This window comes from Anomaloglossus baeobatrachus, chromosome 4 (assembly GCF_048569485.1).
Source record: "Anomaloglossus baeobatrachus isolate aAnoBae1 chromosome 4, aAnoBae1.hap1, whole genome shotgun sequence".
NCBI lineage: Eukaryota > Metazoa > Chordata > Amphibia > Anura > Aromobatidae > Anomaloglossus > Anomaloglossus baeobatrachus.
The window spans coordinates 101,994,945-102,017,325 of NC_134356.1; the positions used below are offsets into that span (position 1 = coordinate 101,994,945).

Sequence of the window (22,381 nt, forward strand, 5' to 3'; positions counted from 1 at the left end):
CTACACTCTCAGGGCCACTCGGTGATCCCTTACTTAGACGATCTCCTAGTCAAGGCACCCTCCCGGGTGGCATGTCAACACAGCCTGACCATTGCTCTGGAGACTCTCCAGAGGTTCGGGTGGATCATCAATTTCCCAAAGTCAAAATTGACACCGACCCAATCACTGACTTACCTCGGGATGGAGTTTCATACTCTCTCAGCGATAGTGAAGCTTCCGCTGGGCAAACAGCGTTCGCTGCAGACAGGGGTGCACTCTCTCCTTCGGACCCAGTCACACCCCTTGAGGCGCCTCATGCACTTCCTAGGGAAGATGGTGGCAGCAATGGAGGCAGTTCCTTTTGCGCAGTTTCATCTGCGTCCACTTCAATGGGACATTCTCCGCAAATGGGACAGGAGGTCGACGTCCCTAGACAGGAACGTCTCTCTTTCACTGGCAGCCAAAACCTCTCTTCAGTGGTGGCTTCTTCCCACTTCCTTGTCGAAGGGAAAATCATTCCTGCCCCCATCCTGGGCTGTGGTCACGACGGACGCGAGTCTGTCAGGGTGGGGAGTGGTCTTCCTCCACCACAGTGCTCAGGGAACCTGGACTCCGACAGAGTCCTCCCTTCAGATCAATGTTCTGGAGATAAGGGCAGTGTATCTAGCCCTAAAGGTGTTCCATCGGTGGCTGGAGGGCAGACAGATCCGCATACAGTCGGACAACGCCACGGCGGTCGTGTACATCAACCACCAGGGCGGCACACGCAGTCGTCAGGCCTTCCAAGAAGTTCGGCGGATTCTGCTGTGGGCGGAAGGTGGCCTTCGTAGTGGCAGTCACATCACTTCGGAGAGTGTCTGAGCTAGCAGCGCTGTCATGCAAAGCCCCCTTCCTGGTTTTTCACCAGGATAAGGTGGTTCTCCGGCCTGTTCCGGAATTTCTCCCTAAGGCGGTATCCCCTTTTCATCTCAATCAGGATATCTCCTTACCTTCCTTTTGCCCTCATCCAGTTCACCAATGTGAAAAGGATTTGCACTTGTTAGATCTCGTGAGAGCACTCCGGCTCTACATTTCTCGCACGGCGCCCCTGCGCCGTTCGGATGCGCTCTTTGTCCTTGTCGCTGGCCAGCGTAAGGGGTTGCAGGCTTCCAAGTCAACCTTGGCTCGGTGGATCAAGGAACCGATTCTTGAAGCCTACCGTTCTTCTGGGCTTCCGATTCCTTCAGGGATGAAGGCCCATTCTACCAGAGCCGTGGGTGCGTCCTGGGCATTGCGGCACCAGGCTACGGCTCAGCAGGTGTGTCAGGCGGCTACCTGGTCGAGTCTGCACACTTTCACGAAACACTATCAGGTGCATGCCTTTGCTTCGGCAGATGCCAGCCTAGGTAGGCGAGTCCTTCAGGCGGCGGTCGCCCACCTGTAAGAGGGGGCTGTTTTTCGGCTCTTTTTATCGAGGTATTCTTTTACCCACCCAGGGACTGCTTTTGGACGTCCAAATTGCCTGGGTCTCCCAATGGAGCGACAAAGAAGAAGGGAATTTTGTTTACTTACCGTAAATTCCTTTTCTTCTAGCTCCTATTGGGAGACCCAGCACCCGCCCCTGTTCCCTTCGGGCTGTTGTTCTTTTGTGTACACATGTTGTTCATGTTGAATTGTTCTTTTGGTTCATGGTTTCAGTTCTCCGAACATCCTTCGGATTGAATTTACCTTAGACCAATTTATAAGTTTCCTCCTTCCTGCTTTTGCACCAAAACTGAGGAGCCCGTGATGCACGGGAGGGTGTATAGGCAGAGGGGAGGGGTTACACTTTTTAAAGTGTAATACTTTGTGTGGCCTCCGGAGGCAGAAGCTATACACCCAATTGTCTGGGTCTCCCAATAGGAGCTAGAAGAAAAGGAATTTACGGTAAGTAAACAAAATTCCCTTCTTTTCCTTCATGTGACACGAATCTATGAATGCAGCCTACAGTCTCATGCCTGTTATGATAAAAGCTTCACTATTTTTTACTTTCAGGAGTTGAAAGATGTTGGACACAGAGATCAGATGGCCGCAGCGCGTGGAATACTGCAGAAGAATATTCCAATGCTATACACTGCTTCCCAAGCATGTCTGCAACATCCTGATGTAGCTGCTTACAAAGCAAACCGAGATCTAATCTATAAACAGCTCCAGCAAGCAGTGACCGGCATCTCTAATGCCGCGCAGGCCACATCATCGGAGGAAGTCACTGCACAGCACACCGGAGGGGAGCTGGCCATTGCGCTAAACAATTTTGATGTAAGATTTCATTTTGTATTTGAAAGGAAATACTTTCTGATTGGTTTGTGGCCTATTGCTCAGGCGGCCATCTTTTCTATAGTGCTGTATTTCAATCAGAGTTATTTCTGCATTAGCACTACCAATCTCTGCCCAGCAGCTGGTTGAAGACGTTGTCCACTACTTAGACAATCCCTTCTCATTCCCCTTGTGCGCCCCCATAAAAATTAAAAAGCATATACTCCCCTTCGGGGCTGACACAGTTCCAGTGATGTCGGGACTCGCCTTCACGGGGCCCACGTGACATTGACATTTGAGCCTTGCGCCCAATCAGTGGCACCTTCCTTCTCCCCAGCTTTGTACAGTTAAGTACCTACCAGAAAGTGAGTGGCAGCTCTAGGGCTCATGTCCTGTTAGCTTTCATCTCACCATCTTCGGACTTCTAAGTAACTAACACTGATTGGTCCCAGGGCTCATAATGTTACGTGGACCCCATGAATGTGATTTCCAACATCTCTGGAATACGCCGCCACTGAAGGGGAGTATAGGTTTTTTAGTTTTTATAGAGGTGCACATGGGGAATGAGAAGGGATTGTCCAAGTAATGGGCAACTTTAAGAGCTCTGCTGTGTAGTGAAAATCTATCTAAATCCCTTCATTTACAACTTGTTGTGACGTGAATTTTTTCATTTTCTGCTAGCCTATGTTTTCCTCCATTTGTTCCATTTTCGGCTTGTCTTGTTTTTGATTTGTTTATATTTTCTTCACCATTTTACCCATATTGATTGTTGTGTGTATGTACTTCTCATCGGAGGATTTGCTCTAGTCTGAAGGCTTATTTGCAGATTTTTGAGCTTCCTTAGTCTACCTGGTTTACATGTTTCTTCAGTCCAAAGAAGAAGCAATTCAGAAAGTAAAGGAGAACAGTAACAGAAAACGTGTTGTCCTGTGCACACACTGCGCTGTTTAAAGACGAATATATATTGTGAACCTACCACTATTTTCTGTTCAATCAGAAACAAATCATCGTGGACCCTCTTGGCTTCAGTGAAGAAAGATTTAGGCCATCCTTGGAGGAACGATTGGAAAGTATCATCAGCGGGGCTGCTCTCATGGCCGATTCCTCCTGCACACGTGATGACCGCCGGGAACGAATAGTAGCAGAGTGTAATTCCGTTCGACAAGCCTTGCAGGATCTTCTCTCAGAATACATGGGAAATGTAAGGACTATTAATTCACTAGATTTGGCTCATAACTAAATAGCAATCAAGTCAAGTAAATATAGAAGCTTTAACCATCTAGTAATAATTATATGGTAGCAGATCCAAAGGATCTTGATTAGCTGGGCTGTCGTAAGGAGACGTTTTCTATCGTAGCCCTGCTTATTTTAAATGTTTTTTACATGACTGTCCTTCACATAGTCCTTCTTTTTGCAAACCCGCTTAGTCATGTGTTCGTCTGTGTTTTATTTTTACATTTGAGTTTGTATGCAAAATTGTGGTTCAAAAATGGATCTGCTAGAGTCATTTAACCTACTAGGGCGGTTACAGTAAGTCTTTGATAAGTGTCTCAGGGGCTATGTACAGTACAGGTCCACAGGTAATGGGGAGTTTAGGTCAATTCTATCTAAACATGCTTTGATTTCCATAGGTTAGGCACAAAAATAGTATTTAAATGAGTCTTTGGCCTCTCGTCTACATTTTTTTTTTCCTTCTTGTTCTCTGCTAAAATTGAAATGTTTTTCTAAACTTTACATATTTTCTTACATTTCATTACTCTCTTTTTAGACCGGACGAAAGGAGAGAAGCGATGCCCTAAACTCTGCAATAGACAAGATGACACGAAAAACACGAGACTTGCGTAGACAGGTAAATATTAAAAAGTGACCTATTCAGAAAGAAATGAGTCTTGTTGAATTAGGCTGTACTGTCGATGTTTCTCACAGATAGAACATATACCCATTATAATCTATGGGTCACGCTTACATTCCCACCATCCTGTTTTTTTTGTGTGGACTGACTGTCGGCAAAAAATTAATCAGTTTTTGATCCGTTTTGTGGATTAACCCCTTAAGCCCCGGGGCACTTTCCGTTTTTGTTTTTTGCTCCCCTTCTTCCGAGAGCCGTAACTTTTTTATTTTTCCGTCAATCTTGCCATATGAGGGCTTGTTTTTTGCGGGACAAGTTGTACTTTTAAATGAAACCATAAGTTTTATCATATGGTGTACTGGAAAACCGCAAAAAATTCCAAATGCGGAAAAATTGCAAAAAAAAGTGTGATGGCACAATAGTTTTTGGGATGTTTTATTCACGGTGTTCACTATATGGTAAAACTGATGTGTGGGTATGATGCCTGAGGTCGGTGCGAGTTTGTAGACCTCAAACATGTATAGGTTTACTTGTATCTAAGGGGTTAAAAAAAATTCACAAGTTTGTCCAATAAAAGTGGCGCAAGTTTTGCGCCATTTTCCGAAACACGTAGCGTTCTTTTTTTGTGGGATCTATGGCTCAGTGATGGCTTATTTTTTGCGTCTCGAGCTGACGTTTCTAATGGTACAATTTTTGCGCAGATGCTACATTTTGATCGCCTGTTATTGCATTTTGCGTAAAACTTGCGGCGACCAAAAAACGTAATTTTGGCGTTTGGAATTTTTTTGCCACTACGCCGTTTACCAATAAGATTAATTGATTTTATATTTTGATAGATCGAGCATTTCTGAACGCGGTGATACCAAATATTTGTATATTTATTTATTTTTTTAACCCTTTAATTTTCAATGGGGGGAAAGGTGGGTGATTTGAACTTTTAGGTTTTTGTTTTTTTTTTTTTAATTTTTTAAAACTTTTTTTTTTTTATTTTACTAGTCCCCCGAGGGGGTTATAGTGATTACCAATCCGATCGCTCTTATCTATCTGCTGATCACAGCTATACAGCTGTAAACAGCAGATTCAGTCACTTTCTTTTTCTCTCTGCTCGCGGCCGAGGGAAAATGAAAGTGAAACTTCATAGCTGCAGGCGTCATCACATGACCCTGTGCTACGATGGCAACCACCGATAGTCACGTGATCACGCACGTGACTTCCGGTGGGGGCGGCGGTAAGTAAAAAACATGGCCGCGCACATATAGATCTTGTTGCCAGACTTTGGCAGCAAGATTTAAGGGGTTAATGGCCGCGGGTGGAAGCGATTCCACCCGCGGCTAGCAGGCACACATATCAGCTATTGAAAACAGCTGATATGTGTGCCGACCGCCGCCTGCCCGTGGCAGGGGGCGGGGCTTAACGGGACACGCTCTATGACGGATATATCCGTCCATGGTCGTGAAGGGGTTAAGCTAGCCAAGTGAATAGAAGTGTGAATAATTGGATATCAGTCATATGCTGTCCATTTGTCTTCCCAGTACAGATGACACATGGACCAAAAACAGATGAGTCCGAAGCAGGAACATATTTAAAGAGTAACTAAACTCTTTATAAAGTTTTGTCATATTTCAGAGCCTTTTAATTCTAAACAAATCGGTGTGGGTCTGGCTCCTAAAACCTCCGCTGATGCCTCAAACAACCTTCCCCTAGAGGTGGGAGAGGAGCGAGCACACGGACTGGGGCATGGATTCAGTTTTAGTCTATTCTTGTATTAATTCCGTACTCCAGTCCATGTGCAACCTCAGCCAAGAGCACTGCACTTACTGCTGCTAGGTTTCAGAGATTGGTGGAGGTCTTAGGCCCAGAACCTCCACCAATTTACTTAAAAATGAATAAACTGATAAAGTTTAATTTTAATTATTTATTTTTGTAAATGTCTCTTCAGTGTTCCTCTGTTGCTTTATATGACATTGGTCATAGGGAGACTCAACTGCATCTGCCTGTTGAGTTGTGGAGACAAGCATGTGATTCTCTATCAAACATGATGTATCGCGATGCTTGCTGTTGCATCTCTCCACACTCAACGTCCGTGATAGCAAGAGAGTGAGGGTATGTGCGCACGTTGCGTACTAGCCCAGCACTGAAAAGGTGCGCTTCAGAGCGCAGCTGAAAAGCTCCGTTCTGAAGCGCATGGTGCCGGCGAGAACGTGCGCTCTGCCTGCAGCTCCTGCCATAGACAGAGCAGGAGCTGCCGGCAAAGCGCACGGAAGAAGTGACATGCCACTTCTCTTTGCGCAGCGCTTCGGCGGTAGCCGAAGCGCTGCGCTCTGAGACGCCACGTGCGCACGGCCCCTGCACAATCTCCATAGACTGTGCAGGGGACGCAGGACGCACGCAGTTACGCTGCGCTGCAAAGCGCAGCGTAACTGCATGGATTTACGCAACGTGCGCACATAGCCTAAGGCTTCTTTCACACACCAGTTTTTTGGCATCAGGCACAATCCGGCGTGTGCCTGATGCAACGGATCCGGCTCAGAATATGCAAAAACAGATGCGGCGGATCCTTTTTTTTTTTTTCTTTATGGATCCGGCGCATCCGTTTTGTCCGTTTTTTTCTGGATCCGTTTTTATTCAATGATTTGGAGCATACTCAGTTTAAAAAAACGGATCCGGCGTCCATAGGCTTCCACTGTAAATCACGCCGATGTGTTTTTTTGTCAGAGACAAAAAATGTTACAAGAGACGTTCCGGCTGGCTGCTGCATTAGCCAATTACGACGGATCCGGCAAAAGCCGGATGCAACGGAAGGCCATCAGGCACAATCCGCCGCTAATACAAATTTAATGGGGATAAAACGGATCCAGCACCGGATCTGTTTTATCCGTTTTTTTCCGGATTGTGCCTGATGGAAAAAAAATGATGTGTGAAAGTAGCCTAAGAGAGCTCAGTCAGACATTTGAGAGTATTGCGGAAAGCAATGCATGGTCTGATTTGTAGGTCTCCCAATGCAATCTTCGCAGCAGCCTCCTATGGATAGGTATTGGTTATCCACGCTCCCTGTGTGCAGTAAAATACCCTTGGCTGTCTTCTACTGTTTCCGTATCTGCACCCAGTCTCTTTCCACCACTTTGTGACTGCAGCTTTGACTGATTAGAATATAAGTCTGAGCCTTGTAGATTTACATTTAGAAGAGACTTCCAGGCCACCCAGCAAACACTAGAGTGAACTGGCCAGTCACAAGTTTGGTCACAGTGTTTTACTACACATATGGAACATACATCACTGATCACTATCCGGTGGTGGTGGTGGTGGATGGTGCTTTAAGGATTTAAAGTTTCCTTTTTTTGTCCAGGTTTTCCTCTTTCCGTTTGTCTTAATCAGCCATTTCTGTTCCTTCCAGCTGCGAAAAGCTGTCATGGATCATGTTTCTGACTCCTTCCTGGAGACCAACGTACCACTTCTTGTTTTGATTGAAGCTGCAAGGAACGGGAATGAAAAGGAAGTCAAAGAGTATGCCCAGGTGTTTCGTGAACATGCGAACAAACTAATTGAGGTAAATATGGACTAAGCAGAAGTCTTGCTCAGTAGCTATTGAGCCTTCCTCATCTCTTCTTACGCATAAAATTGAAACCCTATGAAATGTGCTTTTACATGTATATTATATACATTTATGTATGTGATCAGATCTTCTCAGCTTCGCCACTGCAGGGCATATTGGATGCATTCATACACTGGACTGACGGAAACAATTGAAGCTGAAATAGGATACAGGAACTTATGATTCACTCCAAGAAACTCCTAATATTGTTTTCACAGCTCTTCAAATGTCTTTTCCTACTTCTGATTACAAGTATTCAAAAAAGCAACTATAGATGTAGACGTAGATATTGTCCCCATGTGTGTGTGTGGGTTTCCTCTGGGTACTCCAGTTTGCTCTCGCACTCCAAAGGCATACTGATAGGGGAATGTAGATTGGAAGCCTCAATGGGGACAGTGACAATAGAGTCTGTAAAGTGCTGTGGAATATGATGGTGTTATGTAAGCAAAGCATAGAAATAATTCTCATTTTAGATTCTTTAAATATTGAACTTGCCGTTATGTCCTATATTGCATAGAGTACCTACAAATGGACAAACTGGTATGTCCCGGTGATTGTGCGGATCTCGTTGATTATGCGGGATTGCGAGCTGAGGGAGCGTTAACTTAACTGACAACTTAGCTCCTGCTGTAATGGCCAGGGATGCTGCTATTTAACCCACTAAATGCCACGAACAATAGTGAACCCAGCATTTACAAGGTTGTTAACGGAAAGGGGTTCCCTCTCACCCCGTTGGCACCCCAGATAGCTGCCACGACAGCTAATGTTATTCATTATGCCCAAACAATGTCCTCAGTGTCTGTCAAGTACAGTGGCCTGCCTGTTATTCCCTGCCGTAAGCAGTGTGACAGTGACAGAGCTAATGCCTTCCACTACATAAGTATTGCAGAGTATTAGACCAGTGATCAAATAAATGAAAGTTGAAGTCTCCTAGAGAGACCAAATAAAATGTAAAATAAAATCTAAAAGGAAAGTCCCACAAAAGAAAGAGCAAAAAAGTAATGCAAAAATATTACATGAATAAATATGCTCACTGCATAGATTTATTCATTGAGAGGTGTAGTTTGGAAAATGGGGTCACGTATGGGGGTTCCTGCTGTTCTGACACTTCAGGGGCTCTGCCAGTATCACATGGCTCCAACAAACCATTCCAGCATAGTCTGCGCTCCAATAGGACCCTTTCCTTCTGAGCTTTGCACTGTGCCTCAAAAGTAGTTTCTGACCACATATGGGATATCTGCGTACTCAAGAGAAATTGTGCAACCAATGATTTGGTCAGTGTTCTCCTATTAGTTCTTTTCAAAATTAAGAATCTGAAGCTAAAACTACAGACCAATGTTATACACTGTGTGCAGAATTATTAGGCAAATGAGTATTTTGATCACATGATCTTTTTGTATTCATGTTGTCCTACTCCAAGCTGTATAGGCTTGAGAGCCAACTACCAATTAAGTATATCAGGTGATGTGCATCTCTGTAATGAGGAGGGGTATAGTGTAATGACATCAACACCCTATATAACGTGTGCTTAATTATTAGGCAACTTCCTTTCCTTTGGAAAAATGGGTCAGAAGAGTGATTTGACGGGCTCTGAAAAGTCCAAAATTGTGAGATGTCTTGCAGAGGGATGCAGCAGTCTTGAAACTGCCAAACTTTTGAAGCTTGATCACCGAACAATCAAGCATTTCATGGCAAATAGCCGACAGGGTCGCAAGAAGCGTGTTGGGCAAAAAAGGTGCAAAATAACTGCCCATGAATTGAGGAAAATCAAGCGTGAAGCTGCCAAAATGCCATTTAGCACCAGTTTGGCCATATTTCAGAGCTGCAACGTTACTGGAGTATCAAGAAGCACAAGGTGTGCCATACTCAGGGACATTGCCAAGGTAAGGAAGGCTGAAAAACTACTACCTTTGAACAAGAAACGTAAGATAAAACGTCAAGACTGGGCCAAGAAATTTCGGAAGACTGATTTTTCAAAGGTTTTATGGACTGATGAAATGAGAGTGACTCTTGATGGGCCAGATGGATGGGCCAGAGGCTGGATCAGTAAAGGGCAGAGAGCTCCACTCCGACTCAGACGCCAGCAAGGTGGAGGTGGGGTACTGGTATCCTCAAAGATGAACTTGTGGGACCTTTTCGGGGTGAGGATGGAGTGAAGCTCAACTCCAAGACATACTTCCAGTTTAGAAGTCGGTATCGTTCAAGAAAAACATGATTTTCATGCAGGGCAATGTTCCATCAGATGCATCCAACTACTTCACAGCGTGGCTGGCCAGTAAAGGTCTAAAAGATGAAAATATAATTACATGCCTCCTTGTTCACCTGATCTGAATCCCATAGAGAACCTGTGGTCCCTCATAAAATGTGAGATCTACAGGGAGGGAAAACAGTACACCTCTTGGAACAGTGTCTGGAGGTTGGGGTGGCTGCTGCATGCAATGTTGATCGTAACCGGATCAAGCCACTGACAGAATCTATGGATGGTGAGCTGTTGAGTGTCATCATAAAGAACGGTGGTTATATTGGTCACTAATTTCAGAAATGTTTTTCTAAATTTTGTGCAGTTATATTGGTTTATCTGGTGAAAATAAACAAGTGAGATGGGAATATATTTAGTTTTTATTAAGTTGCCTAATAATTCTGCACAATAATAGTTACCTGCACAAATAGATACCATCCTAAGATAGCCAAATCTAAAAAAAAACCACTCCAACTTCCAAAAATATTAAGCTTTGATATTTGAGTCTTTTGGGTTGATTGAGAACATAGTTGTTGATCAATAATAAAAAAATCTCTAAATTACAACTTGCCTAATAATTCTGCACACGGTTTACAATGACGTGAATCACCTGTGGTTTAAGAATGCACACTACACCCGCGGTGTAATTTACAAAATGGGTTCCCTTATGGGGGGTTTCTTCTTTTTTGGCATCTCTGGCCCCTGCAAATGTGACATGGCGTCCACAGTCTATTCCAGTCAAATGTCTAGAATGTGGAAGAAAATAAATATAACACAGGAGGAGACAGGGTACTATACAACCTGACCCAATCCAACACATGTCTCTAGGATAGCTTCACCACACTCCTCTTACTCCTGATTAAGCTATCTTAGCGACGTGTTGGGTTGGGTCAGGTTGTATAGTACCCTGTCTGGTCCTGTGTTATATTTATTATTTGTGCCATTATTGTTTGATTAGCCCTTATAGGTTTCTCAGATTGTCTGTGGTTGGCCTTTCAAATGGTCTATGTTGAATAATATCACAACATTTTGATCTGGTATTAATTCATTGCAATTCTCCTTCTTAATTGATAAAGGCCATTTCGTATAAGTTCTGAAATAGATGCATCTTATGCAGAATCAGATTTGGGATTGATTGTTTCACTATTTTTAGGTGTACCTTCTATAGGTTGATTTTAATCTATGATCACTAATAAAAATTGTATATCCTTTTATCCTCTGAGTGAGTGCCGTTTGTATACGCTAAGCGCTGTTCTTTGTGGTTTCATATATATTGCTTAGCATCAGAGCACCCTCTATATTAGTATTGTTTTTTGCATTTAGGGCTGTGCGTTCCTCCGATCCCCTTTTATTTCATAGGTTCGGTATCCAGCGATTCGTAATAACCTCAAGAATTTGTTGGGTTAATGTGATCAGCATACTTTTTTTTTTTTTTTTTTTTTATTTATTAGCCTTTTAGTGCAGAATGGCTTACAAGTATGTCAGCACCGGAATGACAGCAGAGCTAGCTCCAATCACTGCTATTAACCATTTAGAGGCCACTAATGCCACAGACTGCATTTATGTTTACAATTTTCTTTTTCCTTGTGTACATATTCTATATATGTTTAAAATATTTAAAATAGCAACTTAATATTACAGGTGGCCAATTTGGCATGCTCCATATCCAACAATGAAGAAGGGGTAAAGCTAGTTCGCATGTCTGCAAGTCAGCTGGAAGCCTTATGTCCTCAGGTAATACTGTACACTTACAAGCCTTGTGCATCCAGAAATGTATTTTATGTTTTTGATACAATAATAGACTAATTTTTAATTTCCTCTTGACTAGAATTAACCCCCTTGTGTCATATGTCGGGTGCTGGTGTCCGCCTGCTTCATACATGGCGGGTGCGGTGTCACACAGTTGGCAGCTGCCTCTGGCACCAAGCAGCTCCATTCTCCTCACCGCCAATTGTCTTTTTGCACTTTTTCTTCTTTCTTCTGTTCTCACAAGACGTTTAACTTTTCTATTTTTCCATCCACATAATCATACGAGGGCTTGTATTTTTTGTTTTTTATTTTGCAGTTGTAATTGTCAATGATGACATTAGTTTTACTATAGAATGTACTGCAGAATGGAGGGGAAAACCCCCCCAGAATTTCACAATAGTCAATAGTTTTTAATATTTTATTTTTTACAATGTTTTTTGTGTTCAACAAAAAAAACAATTGAGACGCCACTTGAGTTTTCTGTTGCTGGAGTTGTATGTGAGGATCTGTTTTTTTGCATTAAAAGCTGATTATTTTATTGGCACCAACATGCTTTTTATTTTGAGGTGCTGCAACTGAAAACTGAAATTTTGGTGTTTTTGATCTGTTTTTTTTTTTCTCTACACTATTTACATGCAGGTAAATTTCATATACACTGCTCAAAAAAAAAATAAAGGGAATGTTCAAATAACACATCCTAGATCTGGATGAATGAAATATTCTCATTGAATACTTTGTTCTGTACAAAGTTGAATGTGCTGACAACAAAATCACACACAGCTCATCAATGGAAATCAAATGTTTTAACCAATGGAGGCCTGGATTTGAAGACACACACAAAATGAACGTGGAAACAAGTAAAAATGAGGCTCGGTATTGTGTGTGGCCTCCACGTGCCTGTATGACCTCCCTATAACGCCAGGGCATGCTCCTGATGAGGTTGCGGATGGTCTCCTGATGGATCTCCTCCCAGACCTGAACTAAAGCATCCACTAACTCCTGGACAGTCTGTGGTGACGTTAATGGACGGAGCGAGACATGATGTTCCAGATGTGCTCAATCAGATTCAGGTCTGCGGAACGGGCGGGCCAGTCCATAGCTTCAATTCCTTCATCTTGCAGGAACTGCTGACACACTACAGCCACATGAAGTTTGGCATTGTCCTGCATTAATAGGGACCCAGGGTCAACCGCACCAGCAGATGGTCTCACAGGGGGTCTGAGGATCTCATCTCAGTACCTAATGGCAGTCAAGCTACCTCTGGCGAGCACATGGAGGGCTGTGCGGCCCTCCAAAGATATGCCACCCCACACCATTACTGACCCACTGCCAAACCGGTCATGCTGAAGGATATTGCAGGCAGCAGATCACTCTCCATGGCGCCTCCAGACTGTGTTGCGTCTGTCACATGTGCTCAGTGTGAACCTGCTTTGATCTGTGAAGAGCACAGGGTGCCAGTGGCGAATTTGCCAATCCTGGTGTTCGGTGAAAAATGCCAAGCGTCCTGCACGGTGTTTGGCTGTGAGCACAACCCCCATCTGTGGACGTCGGGCCCTCATGTCATCCTCGGTTTCTAACCATTTGTGCAGACACATGCACATTTGTGGCCTGCTGAGGGTCATTTAGCAGGGCTCTGGCAGTGGTCCTCCTGTTCCTCCTTGCACAAAGGCCGAGATAGCGGTCCTGCTGTTGGGTTGTTGCCCTCCTACGGCCCCCTCCACATCTCCTGGTGTACTGGCCTGTCTCCTGGTAGCGCCTTTATCCTCTGGACACTAGGCTGACACACAGCATACCTTCTTGACACAGCTCACATTGATGTGCCGCACTACCTGTGTCACTTGTGTGGGTTGTAGAGTCTTTCTAATGCTACCATGAGTGTGAGAGCACAACCAACTTTCTAACGTGACCAAAACATCAGCCAGAAAGCATTGGTACTGAGATGTGGTCTGTTGTCTTGTCCCCATCTGCAAAAACACTCCTTTTGTGTATGTGTATATATGTGTATATATGTGTGTATATATATATATATATATACTTGATTTCATAACCACTATTTTTACTACAAAAATAAAAAACGCGACACCCTATCTTTAAGGGGTTAAAGATTTAAATGCTGCTGCCCATCACTGACAGCAACAATTAAAAAATGTGACTGTTCTTGCACACCCAGTGGCACCTATCAGCCTCCTGCTAAGTGATCATAAGGTGTCTATAAGATGTAATGGCAGCCATGGCCTGCTGAAAGCCACCAAAGCTGACTAGGATAGATAGGTGAACGTCATTTGCTCTAAACACTGCAATACTACTGGATGTAGAACAAGAAATCAAACAAATGACAGGTTCTGCTCCCCTGCGTAGACTGACAAGAATGTAAAAATATATATTTTTTTAATACAAAATTAAAATCACTGCTTATTTAGTTTTTATTTAGTTCTAATTTTACTGAAGGCACTGGAGGCTGCCATGCTGGATTTTCTGTGTGTGCAACGACAGTTACTGTTTTATGGCAGCCCCTGTGCATAGAGAACAGTGGTCGGGATCCGACCCCATTTAGTAACATTAGAGTAGGCATCTGCTGTGACCTGGATGCGCCCCCTGGGCTGTCCAGATCACAGCAGAGGGAGGAGATCGGCGCCATCATTGTGGAGCTCACAGCGTATGCTGTTTACTCCACTGTACCCCTGTCAACCGCCAGGATGTGAGAGTCCGGGCCGCCTACCCAAACCCCCCCCCCCCCCCCCCCCCGCGCCGTTACCGTCTCCAATGACACCCCCTCCCTCCGCTATACCAAGCCCCCGCTACTGCTACCGCCACCGCCGTTACTGTCTCCAATGACATCCCCTCCCACCGCTCTACCCAGCCCTCGCTACTGCTGCCTCCGTCGCCCCTCCCCCCGCCGTTACCGTCTCCAATGACACCCCCTCCCTCCTCTCTGCCCCCCCCCCCCTTCCGCCGCTGCTGCTGTGTGTTTGTGTGCCTCGACATGAGTACCGGCACCCTCTCCCCCACCACCGCCGCTGCTACCGTCTCCGAAAACACCCCCCGCTCACCTTCCCTTCCACCTGTCGGCCTGTGTATTTACCGGTGATACTGTCTGCAGGGCGGGCTGTGTATCTAATCCTCTCCTGTGTGATACTGTGTGCAGAGCTGTGTATCTAATCCTCTCCTGTGTGATACTGTGTGCAGAGCTGTGTATCTAATCCTATACTGTGTGATACTGTCTGCTGAGCCGTGTATCTAATCCTATCCTGTGTGATACTGTCTGCTGAGCCGTGTATCTAATCCTATCCTGTGTGATACTGTCTGTAGAGCTGTGTATCTAATCCTAGCTTGTCTGATACTGTCTGCTGAGCTGGATATCTAATCCTAGCCTGTGTGATACTATCTGCTGAGCTGGATATCTAATCCTATCCTGTGTGATACTGTCTGCTGAGCCGTGTATCTAATCCTATCCTGTGTGATACCGTCTGCTGAGCCGTGTATCTAATTCTATCCTGTGTGATACTCTGGCTGTCCTTGGTGACACATTAGACATTCCTGGTCACCAACAAAATGGCTCCGCACTGTGATCCTAAATTTCATTCTCTATTCCTTTGTAAACACCCAGATTGGGAGGGGGAGTTGTGACATCACACACAGGAGAGCAGACTCCGCCCAATTTACTGCAGGTGTAATTCAGGCTTTTTCTACAGTGGGATTTCTGTAGGATTTCAGCAGCTGCTTCCCCTAGTGTTTAAGAGTGGAAAATATCAAACTTTCAAATTTTTTTTTTTATATATTTTGGTCAATTAAAAGCAAAATAATATTTAAACAAAACATTAATACTTTACATTTTTTCACTTATTGATTTTTTTTTTTTTTTTTTACGACACCTTCCCTTTAACGACCGTGGGCAGTAAAATTACGTCATAGTGGTCATAGTGTTAATTTCAGCAGCCGGGGGAGATCGGCGCACATCTCAGCTGATTTATACAGCTGACATGTGCCTGCTAGGCATGAGCGGGAATCGCTATCCGGCCGTTCCTTTTAACCCCTTAAATGGCGCTGGCAATATGCGACAGCTCCATTATAATAGTGATCGCGCTATAACTTTACTCGCAGGCCTCCACTGGAAGTCATGTGACGTGATCACGTGGATCTGGTGTTTGTCATGGTAGCACAGGGTCATGTGATGACTCCTGTGCTGCCATGATGAAGTTCTGTAAGAAAACAACCGAGTACTGGCTGTTAAAGGAGATGATCATTTCTGCGGTGCTGCTCCGATCGGGAGAAATGAATTAGCGATCTGACCGCTGATCATTATAGCCCTCTAGGGGGACTAGTAAAATAGTAGTAATAATAATAATAATAATAAAAAAAACAAACAGTTTTAAAAAATGTTAAATATATAAATAAACCTAAAAGTTCCATTGAAAATTAAAAGGTTAAAAAAATACACATTTTGTATCCCTGCGTTCAGAAGCGCCCAATTTATCAAAATCTAAAATGATTTAATCTGATCGGTAAACGTCGTAGCGACAAAAAAAATTCCAAACTCCAAAATTACGTCTTTTGGTCGCCATAAAATTTGTATTTAATAAACATCATTGGTAAAATACAAAATACTTTGATAAATGGTTACACAAACATTTAAAAAGATATTGATGCACAAAATGCATGTTAAAAATATAAAAAATCTTTTAGGTGGTTGACGACATGAAGTATTTGGCAGATTTTAGGCCAAATAGCGTGAAATCAGCAATAAATACAAAAATAAGGAAACACCACGATGTATAATCAAAATTATATTCCAGGCGGCATGAATGGAAATAATCTTTTTTTATAAGGTATTAAAAATATAACTGGAGTATAACTGGAGTATAAGTGGTGACATAAGAACGGAGCCCTTCCAATAAGGGATTAAAGATGTAAGTTATCGTACCTACACCCGAACATGTAGATAGAACCGAACCTTCTTAATGAGTGGTCTGGAATAGCAATGTAGTATACTATGAAACCATACCAATAAGCAATTAGAAATATGAATTGGTTTTATTAAAACGAAGCCCATCCAATATGGGATAAGAGAAGTAGCCAAACAAGTGTGTATATTCTATAAATTGGAACCCATTCAGCATTGGATTAGATGAACATAAAATCAACTATAGAAAGCTGCTGGGGTAAGTGGAAGGATTACTCACAGCAAGTTGGGCTGCAGTGTGTACATCGCCCAGGCCAAAAGCTAATGCTCTACCAGGATACAGCTAAACCCCCACTAATGTGGAAGCGTCACAGGTGCAGGAGAAGCAGATCACACACACACCTCCATGGAATGGAGGGGAGGCGAATGCTAGATGATAAAACTGCACACAAGTGGCTTGCATAGAGCGCTGTTCACATGCAGATGGCACAGTCACAAACCCGCAGCCTATTAGGTGACGCCCTTCTATTAGATCAGGCGGGCTGCCAAGCCGTACCCCACTGTGTATCATGCACGGACAGACACTCTACAATGCAAGGCCCAACAGAAAGGGGCCTGGCTGTATCCTGTACAAACAAAAAAATATGAGGTTTTTGTTGGTATTTATGGCCATGAAACGTAAGCCTACACCCTCGTCACGGCACCTCATGTCTGTAGGTCCCTACACTAAATATAAAAATAGCAACAAAAAGAGGACAATGTCCTCCAAAAATTAAGTATTACTCACAGCAAGTTGGGCTGCAGTGTGTAACCAAATACCAACAAAAACCTCATTTTTTTTGTTTGTACAGGATACAGCCAGGCCCCTTTCTGTTGGGCCTTGCATTGTAGAGTGTCTGTCCGTGCATGATACACAGTGGGGTACAGCTTGGCAGCCCGCCTGATCTAATAGAAGGGCGTCACCTAATAGGCTGCGGGTTTGTGACTGTGCCATCTGCATGTGAACAGCGCTCTATGCAAGCCACTTGTGTGCAGTTTTATCATCTAGCATTCGCCTCCTCTCCATTCCATGGAGGTGTGTGTGTGATCTGCTTCTCCTGCACCTGTGACGCTTCCACATTAGTGGGGGTTTAGCTGTATCCTGGTAGAGCATTAGCTTTTGGCCTGGGCGATGTACACACTGCAGCTCAACTTGCTGTGAGTAAGGCCTTGTGTGCACTAGGCGTTTTTAGCGGCGTTTTTTAACGCATTTTTGTGCTGAAAACGCAGTGACATTGCTTCCCCAGCAATTTCTATGGGTTTTCATAAGTGCTGTCCGCACACAGCGTTTTTTTGTAGCTGCGTTTTTGTGGTGACCACAAAAATGCAGCATGTCAATTATTTCTGCGTTTTTCACTGCGTTTTTCACCCATTGAGTTCAATGAGATGTTCAATAACGCAATGAAAAACGCATATAGCTGTGTTTCTATGACTAAAAACGCAGCTATAAACGCAAGGGTTGGGCAGTAAAGTGACGTGTACAGGAAGAGGATTCCTTCTGTTGGTAAACACAGAAGCATGAATCCTCCCGGTACCGTCACCGCTGCGTCCACAACCCGCCCGGTGCCATGTCAGCTCCGTGCGGCGCCATGTCTGGGCAGGAGGTGGAGGCAGCGGCGAAAACCAAAGTGAACAGTAAAAAAAAAAATTATGTCATACTCACCTGTCTGCAGGGTCCCGGTGCCATGCCCGCTCCTGTCCCGGTACCGCCGCTCTGGCTGTGTGCAGTCTCCCCGGGGCACGTACGAAGCTTGCAGGACCTGGCAGTGGATCACCTGATGCAGCATCAGCTGATTGTAATTCTCGCGGTGTCGCTGGCTTTTTCGCGCCCGGCCGGCTATCAGCTGATCCTGCCGTCAGAAGACTTCATCAGCTGATTACCGGCAGCTCCTGCAGCGATGGGACAGGATCAGACTCTCATCCGATCGCTCCAGGAGCTGCCGGTAATCAGCACAGACGTGAGTATTTTATTTATTTATTTATTTTTTGCACTGATGCATCAGCTGATTGTATAATCGGCTTTTATACAATCAGCTGATGTGTGATGTGATTCAGGCACTTGATCCTGACACATCATCTGATCGCTTTGCCTTCCAGCAAACCGATCAGATGATATTGGATCCGGATTGGACAGCGCGGGACCCTTGACCCAGGATTACTGCGGAGGGGGGTTCTTTATTTCAATAAAGATGGAGTCACTAATTGTGTTGTGTTTTATTTCTAATAAAAATATTTTTCTGTGTGTTGTGTTTTTTTTTTTATCATTACTAGAAATTCATGGTGGCCATGTCTAATATTGGCGTGACACCATGAATTTCGGGCTTAGGGCCAGCTGATAATATACAGCTAGCCCTAACTCCATTATTACCCAGCGAGCCACCCGGCATCAGGGCAGCTGGAAGAGTTGGATACAGCGCCAGAAGATGGCGCTTCTATGAAAGCGCCATTTTTGGGGGTGGCTGCGGACTGCAATTCGCAGCGGGGGTGCCCAGAAAGCTTGGGCACTCTGCACTGCGGATTCCAATCCCCAGCTGCCTAGTTGTACCTGGCTGGACTCAAAAATTGCGCGAAGCCTATGTCATTTTTTTTTTTAAATTATTTCTTGAAATTCATGAAATTAAAAAAAAAAAAAAAAAAAAAGGCTTCCCTATATTTTTGATTCCCAGCCGGGTACAAATAGGCAGCTGGGGATTGGGGGCAGCCTGTACCTGCCTGCTGTACCTGGCTAGCATACAAAAATATAGCGAAGCCCATGTCATTTTTTTTTTCTTTTTGGGCAAAAAACTCCTGCATAGAGTCCTGGATAGAGGATGCTGAGCCTTGTAGTTCTGCAGCTGCTGTCTGCTCTCCTGCATAAACTAGTTCTGCAGCTGTCTGCTCTGCATACAATGAACATTTTGAAGAAGGAAATGACATCAGACCTTTTTTTTTTTTTTTTTCATCAACAATCGTTAATGGCATTGTGCACTGATTAAAAACGCAGTGAGCAAAAACGCAGCAAAAAAAGCACCAAATCGCGGTAAAAACGCATGCATTTTTGTCGCGTTTTTTAGCCGCGGGTGCGTTTTTTGAGACAAAAACGCACATAAAAACACAGCGTGAAAAAAACGCCTAGTGCGCACATACCCTAATACTTAATTTTTGGAGGACATTGTCCTCTTTTTGTTGCTATTTTTATATTATGGTAAGTGGAAGGAGTAAGAAACAATAAAAGTATAATCTACTAGTAAATGCCCAAAGTATGGGAGCTTCTAGTTTCCATACTTTTGGCATTTACTAGAATATTATAGTTTTATTTATTCTTACTGTGAGGTAAAATCTCACCATATACTCCACTTAGCCTTACAGCTGCTTCCTCAGGTAGTGTGCTAATCTGAGGAAGCACTAGGGGAATGTGGGCGGCAGAACACTTTTCACTGATAGCTTAAGTTTGGGTCAGTAACTTTCCTATCCCAGTTATTACTTTCCATACTTATATCATATGGAAAGATTAAAACACTGTGTATGTGGCACCATGTACATATGAGGAATAGATGCTTGCCATCTGTAAAGTATCTACATAATAAAACACTGCAAATGTGGACTCCGTAGCTAATATAATACTACAAACTTGGAAATTGGAGTCACAAATTCATATAAAAATAACAGCTTTATTCATGTTAAAAGAAAACCAGCCAGATGATAATATTAAGGTCTCCAATGGACGATAGGAAAAAATGCCGGCATATCAATATGATTAGAGTACTATCAAAAACGTGATTGATTAGTAATGTCTTATAGTACAGTATAAGCACAAGCTACTGTATAACGTGCAAGCGCAACTAGAAGGAAATGAGCCTATGTATAGCATGCTCACTATAGGGTATAATATGTATCAATGCATTGTAATGAAGAAGTACAAATACAAATCTTTCATGAGCTGAATAACAAAAGTGCATTGTGTGTTTTGTCGCTACCCCGATGTGCTTTTCACATGCACTTAAAGGGGTTTTCTCACTCGCACAATTAATTTTAAAGTTCATTTTACTCAATAGATATTGGAATATAATAGGTTCCACAATTTGATGTGTTACAAAAAAAAATGAAAATATTGTTCCTGTGCAGAGATAAACTTATAAATGTGTCCCTGCTATGTGCTGTGTAATGGCCGTGTCTGACCGTACAAGAACATGGTCTGATAATACCACAGCTCCTGGGCCAGGGGGGGAAGTGAAAGAGAGTATACATAGAGAACTTCAGGGGATCAAAGCGGATTCTTTTTGTGAGGGAAAACATATCCAGCCTGTTGTTGTTTTTTTAAAAAATGTTTTACCTCAAAGAATTTATTTGCAATCCCGTGCTGTAATGTCTGTATACTTATTTGTGTCCTCCCCTGCCCAGGAGATGTGGTATGTTCAGACACAGCCATTACACAGTACATTGCAGGGGCACATATATAAGATTATCTCAACACAGGAACATATTTTTTTTAAAACACATCCAATTAGGAAATTATTACTATTCCAAGATCTATTAATTAAATGTAACTTTGTTCGCAGGAAAACCCCTTTAAGGAAGTGGACCACTACAAAGCATGGTGGCCACATCCGTGTAAGGCTGAGACAGAAGGAGTTTTCTAAATAGAGTTTGACCGCACAGCACAGCATCGCTTGTGCTTGCTGCGCTCTGCGGTGAAGAAGAGAACGCATGAGGTGATGGGCTGTGAATAGCGGTGAAACTCCACCCACAGCCCAGTCACTCAGAGACTGGGTCCCGCCTCGGGGATGCTGGGTCAACTTCCAATTCCAGAAGTTGACGTGACATCACTGGATATCAGTGGTCACTGCAGCCTGGAGTCACGTGTTGGGGATGAGCAGACTGCGATAGCGCCACTCACAGGCTGAATGGACAACAGAAGGTATTTAGAAAAAGTTTTCTGTCACAGCTTTAAATCATTGTGTCCATTTTGCTTTGTAGTGGACCACCACCTCTTTAGGGTCATAGACATGGATTCCAAATTACTTGATCAGGAACCACTGCGTTGCTGGATCATGTCTGGTGATGTTACATGAGGATGCTGGGCCCCACTTCTATGTGCGAACCCAAAAGTGCACACTATCTAACAAAACAGTGCACCAATACATTGTGGGCACCGACATGGGCCTAAGGCCTAGTGAGTGGGGTGATCAGGCGGGGGGCTTCAGTGTGCATGCACAATAGTAGTAAAAAGATAAGACATGACATGTCAACTGCATAAACGTTTTATTGGACCCATAACAATACTGCCCAAACGTACAATTAGAATAAAGTGACCTTGTGCATAAACAAATATTCATTACGCTGTTCTAACTATTAAACAGACTTTCTCTGACGCCTCATTGGGGGACACAGGTCCATGGGTGTTATGCTGCCTATCCATAGGGGGACACTAAGTAGATGCAAAAGCATAGCTCCTGCTCTGCAGTATACACCCCCTGGCCGGGCCAGGCAAGCTCAGTTTTAGCTTAGTGTCTGTAGGAGGCACTTCCTTTCAAGGTTTGTTATTTTTGGAGGGCGACTGTTTCCTTTTGGGACCGATCTCCCACTACCATCAACGGGCGGGAACGTGAAGCGTTGCCTACACGTACTCCCTCCCGCGACGCTGTATCCTGGGCTGGACAACGGGTTCCACAGACACCGATTTTCTAAAGCCCAGGGTAGAGGCCTGTGCCCTATAGCCCAATTCCTCAGCCCCTCTGCAAGCTCTGAGATGAAGATGGCACTGATTCCTCAGCCCCTCTC

The 22,381-nt window shown here is 43.9% G+C and overlaps 1 protein-coding gene across 1 annotated transcript in view; it reads left to right on the forward strand.

Moving 5' to 3' along the window:
• Positions 1–22,381, forward strand: part of CTNNA1 (catenin alpha 1) — a 148,078-nt gene that overhangs the window by 51,199 nt on the left and 74,498 nt on the right. Inside the window, exons 6-10 of the mRNA XM_075344494.1 lie at positions 1,993–2,256; positions 3,251–3,454; positions 4,022–4,102; positions 7,497–7,649; positions 11,575–11,667. Of these exons, the coding sequence (XP_075200609.1) occupies positions 1,993–2,256; positions 3,251–3,454; positions 4,022–4,102; positions 7,497–7,649; positions 11,575–11,667 (795 nt within the window). The remainder of the gene's footprint in view (positions 1–1,992; positions 2,257–3,250; positions 3,455–4,021; positions 4,103–7,496; positions 7,650–11,574; positions 11,668–22,381) is intronic.